This window comes from Cyprinodon variegatus, unplaced genomic scaffold, assembly GCF_000732505.1.
Source record: "Cyprinodon variegatus isolate N-32 unplaced genomic scaffold, C_variegatus-1.0 Scaffold96, whole genome shotgun sequence".
Lineage (NCBI taxonomy): Eukaryota > Metazoa > Chordata > Actinopteri > Cyprinodontiformes > Cyprinodontidae > Cyprinodon > Cyprinodon variegatus.
Genome location: NW_015150549.1, coordinates 1,284,471 through 1,292,369, shown reverse-complemented (window position 1 = coordinate 1,292,369; position 7,899 = coordinate 1,284,471). Strand labels below are relative to the sequence as shown.

Below are 7,899 nucleotides of genomic sequence, written 5' to 3'. Positions count from 1 at the left end.
CAGGGAAAGACTGACGCAAAATAGTGGAATGGATCGTTTCAATCGGCGAAACTGGAAAATACGGACTGGATTTTTTTTTTTTAAAACTGGATCGGCATTTTACATGCTTTGCCGATACGCATTTTTTTGCCAATATCGGCGTCCCGATCCGATCCACGTATCGGATCGGGACAAGCCTAATACATATACATATACTTCCAACAAACAAATGCATACAAAAAGAGACTAGTTAGCATCAACCAAACCAAACTCCAATTCCTAAACAAACTAAATTCACCTGAACATAAATAGAAACAAAAACCTCGACTGAGTAAAATTGAGACTTTTCTTTGTCTTGAAGAAAATGAATGAAAGCACCAGAGTGGAGAAAACAAGAGATTCAGTTGGCAGAAGAGGGGAAAGTTGTTTTAAGTCAAATTTTGTGGGTACAGTAACATGAGCAGCGTTTTAGTCTTGGCACAACTTATGAGCTGTGTTGTTGGATATATTCTGTTAAGTGCAGTGTTTTATTCTCTGGGTGTTATCTGAAATTCAATAGCTTTCTTTAGCTTTAGCAGCTAGTCCATATGTATTTTTTTTTATTTTAGAAAAATCCAGTAATCATAAATGACAGTATTTTTTGAAAACAATAAAAACCCCCACTTCCTCACCGCCTCGGCTGTATCTAGACCCGCAGCGTGTAGCGCAGACCACGCTTGAATATTGAGCCTAATTTAAAAATGTCTGTGTCAAGCTTACTGCAACAAACTGCTGTAAGAGTATAACCAGGAGCGAGGTAGGAGGACAAAATAGGTTTAGCGCCACCGCAGCACGGGAGGGAGAATTACGTCTATAAAAATAGACTGGAGGAAACAAAAAACATGAATCGATACTTTTGTGGACGTATCGATGCATCGGATCGTCGGCTGTTGAATCGATGCATCGATACAAAACAATTATTATTTACACCCCTAATTAGGATGTGATTGTGAATGAATAACATAATGGACAAATAATCCAAACACACTTCCTTCACTTCAATCTGTCCTCCTATGTTCTAGCACCTAAACTACAATAACACAGGCCAAACATATGATTAGCATGTAGAATTTGCATGCACTGACCTTTGCACTGAAATAGAATACATGCAAATAATATCATCAGTGCATGCCTTTATCTTAGTTATACAGCACACATCCACATTTCAACAAAGGTCAATATGTCAATGTGGCAGCTCTAGATAAATATGATGGAAATATAATATAAATGTCACTGGTTACGTTCAAAAGGTGAAGATAAAAAAGCTCTTAAAGCAGTGTTCACAAAGCACTTTATAAAGAAACGACTAACTTATAAAGTAATATATATTGCAGTGTCTCCATTTAAGACGTTTTAAAGCAAGACAAGCTTTCTGAAAAGATTCTAGTGGTAGAGATATTACAGGACAAATGTTTATATGAGACAAGAGAGAATCAAACTTTCTACCTTGCGTGGGAGTAAGCGCTGAATCCGCCAGCGGGTAATTGATGGTGCGAATGAGCAGGGTCATGTCCTCGTGTCGAGAGCAGTAGGTCGCCCTCTGGCGCCCGGACACGAAGACGTCGTGGTGAAGCCTCTTGACCCGATCCACCACAGACTGAGCCACTGCCTCCAAATTGGTCTGCTGGGCCAGCTCTGCTGCTACCATGGCCACGATTTCCTATTAAAGAAGAGGGAGATGATTCAAAATAAGAATAAAGAAGACAAAGGGAAAGATATGAGAGCGAAAGGGCTAACCAAGCAAAGAGAAATTAACTGGAACGACAAGGTAGAAACAGAAAAAAACATTTTAGGTGAGGTATGAACATTTGTTTGCTAACCTGATTGACCTGTTCTGGACCGTGGGCAGACTCAAGGGCATTTATTAGGCCCTCTGACATCAACAGCAAGAATCCTGTCACACCGTCCAAAGGGTGGCTGCCATGGATCTCTGGCTCAGCAATGATGGGCTTCGCCTTGGCCGCACTAGTAGACCAAAAATAAACAGACCAAAATATTATAGAGCGATGTTTGCAAAATATGGGAGAAAAAATAGAAGGAAAACTGCAAAAAAACAAGTAAAAAAGAAACAAGTTAAAGGAAAAGACACAATTTTAATGGTGTGGAAGAACACAGATGATAGTTTATGGTATTGATCTGAAGAATCTGTTACACACTGAATTACATTAGATCACGCTAGCATGAAGGAGACAATTCTGTACAGATTCTATTCTGTGTCTGAGGGTGGTTAAAGCCTGGATCCCAACTACATTCAAAATAATTAGGAACTTTACATACACTCATCATAGACATGAATCATTCATTTCGGGCTTTTATTGATGCATGGTAATGGTGATCATTAATAAGGCCAATTTATGCTTCTGACGTAGCCTCTGCAACCATCAAATCTGTCGTTGTGCATGACCATGCCCACTTTGCGATAAAGTTCATTATTTTCCATATGTAACCCAGGGAAAAACTGCCCTTAATCCCACCTTGTTGCTCCATTGGTTAGTCAATTGGTCAAATGGTGCATTCAGCCAATCAATGCATTTGAAGTGGTAAAATCAAGCCTGCTCCAGCTTTCCCAGTCAGGTGTGAAGGGGAGAGCTGGAGACAAAGGAGCTACAGGTTTGTGCTTTCTAACAAATAATTTATCTCTTTGTTATTGTGCACTAGATCTTCATATCCAGTGAGTTTGGAGCCATGAAGTTGTCATTCACTAAACCTAAAATGGAATTGGTGATTAGTGAATACAATTTTGTTTTGTTTGTTTAGCATGTTGGTAGTGTTAGGCAATGCTAAATGTTTTATGAATTGTCACACAGTTTAACATCTTAAATTCAAAGATGTTTAAGATGATGATAAATGCTGATATCTTTATTTTGTCTGAAAGAAATGTCGATGTAATTTCATTTATTTCTGAATGTGGGAAAAGTCTAGTTAACTAGCAGGCTGATCATTTACTGGTCCTGTTCATTTCGCTACAGGCCTTTTTTGGGTTAAAGGATGGTGAGCTACTAACAACTGGTTGGGCCCAGGAGAAACTTAACTCCTACTGGTCTGGTAGGAGGGTGATGGTCTGTAGCATTTCCCTTTCAATCTCATCCTACTGACACACAATTCATAATTCATCTCTTCTCCGTTGCACACCATTTGCGCTTGGACATTTTTTATCTCAAATAACTGGACAATCAAACTATGGACTTAAATGCGTGTCAGTCAGACGTCGTGCTGACCAGTGGGGAAATGTAGGATTTTTGTGCACAATCATAAGATATACTGCAGTACTGTATATATTTATTGTATTTGTATATTTTTTGGGGTTCTTTGTATGGTTTATGTTCTTTGGGGTTTATTTTACTTTTTTTCCCATCTACAAAAATAAATGGTATTGAAATCAATTATTCCTTTGTATTGGTTTTTAATAAATACTGACAACAGCTCCTGCAGAGAATTTAGACTTCTGATATAATGCCTTCTGGTCGTTAAATAACTAAACTAGTGTTACACATAATGTAATTATTAACGTTGAACATTCTTATTTTAGATTCATTGCACACTAGCTGAAATATTTCAGGTCTTTTATTGTCTTGATATGGATGATTTTGGCATATAGCTCATGAAAACCCAAAATTCCTATCTCACAACATTAGCATATTTCATCCGGCCAATAAAAGAAAAGTGTTCTTAATACAAAAAAAAGTCAACCAATTCAAATAATTATGTACAGTTATGCACTCCATACTTGGTTGGGGATCCTTTTGCAGAAATGACTGCTTCAATGCGGCGTGGCATGGAGGCAATCAGGCTGTGTCACTGTTGAGGTGTTATGGCGGCCCATGCCCTTTTAAAACCGCTCCGAGATCAGTCTGAGCATGGTAACCCAGATGACTGTTGGCAGGCAAACCGAACCGGACCGTGCCAGACATAACTGAACCGCACTAACATGGTACTAGTTTATCAGTAGGGCTCAGCACTGTTAAGTTGAGGCTCTCAGATAACCAAGAGCGCATGAGCAGACCGCATTATCTCCTTACAATCAGCCTTCGTATTCATGCATTTTCAGACATTTTCAGTGGTACCGCAGATCATCACTAGGAGGTGAGGAACCGTGCTAGCATGATGTGTAAATGGTCGTAGGGAAACAAGCTCGGCACGGATCGGTTTTCAGAGGGTAGTGTAAAAGGGGCTTTTGTTTACGCTTCTGACTGGATCGGTGGACGGGATTTCCCACCATGCTTCAGTATCTTAATGGAGAAGGAAGTACCAGCCAACAGGGCAAACAGGCAAAACAGTAGAGTTATTTACCAACTTATTTACCCAATTTACTGACATGGGGAAATTTGCGCCGGTTATCTTAGTGAATGACGCTAACAGGTTTATAGTCCAGCCCTACTTTGCATTAATGGTCATAGTACAAGGTACCATAGGAAAAAAAAAAGACATGCAGTCAAAACCAAAATTAATCGCTAAACTGCAGTAATATTGTCAACATTATACACAGGCATCACCTGAGCAGATCTATTTCATTGTAGTTTATCTTTACTTTGTAGTCTCCCAGCCTCCTGGTGCTGGTCTGTCCAGTTATTTGTCCCGCTTGTCGTATCCGAGCTGCATCCACACCTACAAAACAGGAGAGACACCGTACACACAGTGGAGCAGACATTAAGCAAACACACAAGACGGATTGCACGAGAACAAACTGTGAAGGATTCCTTTCTGTAAGGAGAGGGGAAGAGGGTTTGCAGGTAGATTAAAAGAAAGGTGTTTATTTTCAATCATCCAGAAAAGGACCCGAGTAGCAGAACATTTATGGTTCTAAACTGAGAGAAGCAAATTGTGGAAAAGGAAATATGAAGAGAGAAATCCATTTTCTTTAATGGTGTGGTGGGAAATGGCTGAATATTACTGCACTCCAATCTGCAATTAGACCTTTTCAAAATCTGCTTCCATGACAGTATTTCCTTGTCCATCCAAAGCCTCCATTACTGGACCATTAGCTGGGAGACTACAGACAGCTGCATGAGTAGCACCAAATAATCTGAGTCTGAAACAATCACATTATTCATGACTATTTCACAACTGAAAAAGTTGTCAACTACTTTAGTAATCAAAACATTTTTAACTTTGAGTATACAGAATTTAAAACCAACACACTAAGAGCTTCAATGAGGCCTAAACTTTGCAAAAAGTCAAAAGATTGTTTTGCTAATGTGCTAAATTAAGGACTCAAGTGGCATTTCTGATCAATGAATTTATTTTTTGCCAAGTTTAGCCATTTAACATGCATTTAAAATATTTAATAAATGATTATTTTTTTTTTTATTCAAATAGATGATTATTGAGGCTTTTATATTTATTAAGACTATCTCTTTTTCTTTGTCGGGGTGTACCGCAACAACTTTGTAAATTTCTGATACAATAACGACATTGACCCGATACGATATCAGCAGGAATGATACACGCTTTCATGATTTATTTTGTTCTGTAAAATGTTAGGAAATAGCTCAATCAACTGATATTACTAAACAGACAACAGTCAACATAAATAGGTATGAGAAGAACCCATGTAACCACGTAATGACAGGTGTAATATTTACCATGGGTTACAGAAACTACAAAAGAAGAAAAGAGTTTCTATCAGTGTTCCACTTCAGATGTAGGTCGATATCATCTGATATTAGGTTTTGTTATTATTGGACCAAGGTTGGGTGGGAGACATTGGTGCACAGAAATCTTAAGATCTCTTCAGAAATTCTGGCTGGGACTCAAAACTTCATTCTGGATGGAAAAATTTAAGGATATTCAGCCATAGAATTATTTTATTTTTGATTTCTTGGTTGTTTGTATGGGGATCTCCATTCCGTCAAAGATGAGCCATCACCTCTTAGGTCAGGATGACCTTTCAGAATGTTTTTGTGCTTTGCTGCAATTATACATCCTCTTAATTCTGGGTAGTACTCAAGTTCCTTGCAGCATTACACTACCACCATCATGCTTTAATGTAGAAATGGTAGCAAAATATTTCTTCTTCTCATGGCATGGGTGCCTTTTGGCATAACCCAGTGGACTCCCATCTTCCTGGGAGTAAAGACTGGGCTCCGTTTGGCAACTCTAACCTATAGACTTGAGTGGTGGTTTGGTGCATAGATAGTTGTCTTTCAGATAGGGGTCTTCTCTCCACAGCGTAATGGTGGGTCTCTGAAAAAGTGGCCTCCTCCTTGACTAAGGTCTTTCTACACCAGTGGCTCAGCTTAGATGGGCAGCCAGCTCCAGGGAGATTCCTGATGGGTACAAACATCTTCCGTTTAAGGATAAGGTCACTATGCTGACTGAGAACTTCAAAGCACCAGAATACTCTATTTACCCTTCACTAGATGGGTGCTTTAAGATTATCCTGTCTTAGAAGTCTCAAGGCAATTATTTGACTTCATGCTCCTTCTTTGCTCTGTCATGCACTGTTGACTGTTGGCCTTTATGTAAACTAGTGCCTTTTCTAATCCTTTCCTGTCAGCTAAATGTTCCACAGGAGGACTCCCATTAAGTGTAGAAGCATAAAAGGATAATCAGTAAAGATAGGCAAAAGCTGTAAACACAAAGTTATTCTTTCATTTATTTGCAAAAAACCTAAATAAAAAAAAAAAAACTTTTTCAACTGCCATTATAGGAAGCTTTACGTTAAGTTTTTAAGGAACAAAATAAATGTAATCCTTCCAGGAATAAAGCTTTATACATAGTGCAAAGCAAAGCTCTGATTTTACACCTTGAAGCTTTCTTTCTCTAATTATTTTCCTGAGAAGTGATCACTCGGGACAAACTCTTTAAATTACACTTCATAATGTATATCTAATAGTAATAGTGCACTGCAGTTCTGTGTTTTGGCCACAAGTGGCAGTATAATTAGCAAACTCCATCATCCAGCAGAAATGCTGGTGCTATTTTTGATTAATAAATAACATTATCAACCTTTATTGGGCAGCATATAGCATATGTGGTGTAATATAAAAATAGACTTAAGATTTCCTTAACTTCTTATGTTAACTAAATAACCAAATTTTGTTCCTAGTATCATCTTACATTTAGGAAGAACTGTATCAATGTTTATAATTTAGCTTTCAGTGTAAACATAAACCACTATTCATACATACATCATTCTCATTATTTGCTCTTTGCTGCATATAGAAGCCATTCAAGTAGATGCAGCAATTCTACATGATGGAGAATTTTAATCCATCGTCCATCAGAAATAAGGACTGAGTATATTTCTGATGGTTGACAGAGTGAAAGGTGTACGTTTCTGAAAACAGAGAGATGACATGGAGTCAGACTAAATGAGAATAAGTGGATCCTGTACATTTTAAAATAAGAGGAGATCATTTACAACAGATAATAGAGGAAAGCGGATCGAAGTCTGTGAATGAGGCCGTAACATCTGTTATGTTGTAGAGTACAAACAAAGAAAGGATTTCTGGTGACATTAGTGTCGGATATCTGAACGGATGTGAATGTATCGAAGCATCTTACCGAGGGCAGCAAGTCTTTGTAGCTCGTCCTCGTTGTCGGTACTATGTGGCCGCCCGATCTGAAGAACCTGGTTTTGGCCGTCGCTGCTGGACTTACAAAGCAGAACTCTGTTTGTACCTGAAACAACAAACACGAATTAAAAAAATATCACAATATAAATGTTGACACAGAGATCTTTGCTTATGCATTAATCTGTTCCTTTGTTTGAGGAAACCATCCGCTACCGTGTATAACCTCATTATTCCAGGGCATTAAACTGGTCAAAACTAAACTATTTTTCACATTAAAGGAATAGTACACCCAAAACATGATTAGCCTTCATTTTCTACTCACCCCCATGCTGAACAACACTCTGGAGTACTTTTTTGATATCTC

At 38.4% G+C, this 7,899-nt stretch overlaps 1 protein-coding gene across 2 annotated transcripts in view; it reads right to left on the bottom strand.

Annotated features, from left to right (window-relative positions):
* Positions 1-7,899, bottom strand: part of tab1 (TGF-beta activated kinase 1/MAP3K7 binding protein 1) — a 25,033-nt gene that overhangs the window by 6,391 nt on the left and 10,743 nt on the right. For both annotated transcript variants that reach the window (XM_015374001.1, XM_015374002.1), the window contains exons 7-10: positions 7,525-7,641; positions 4,512-4,623; positions 1,839-1,983; positions 1,465-1,678 (exon numbers count right to left, since the gene is read on the bottom strand). In XM_015374001.1, the coding sequence (XP_015229487.1) occupies positions 1,465-1,678; positions 1,839-1,983; positions 4,512-4,623; positions 7,525-7,641 (588 nt within the window). The remainder of the gene's footprint in view (positions 1-1,464; positions 1,679-1,838; positions 1,984-4,511; positions 4,624-7,524; positions 7,642-7,899) is intronic.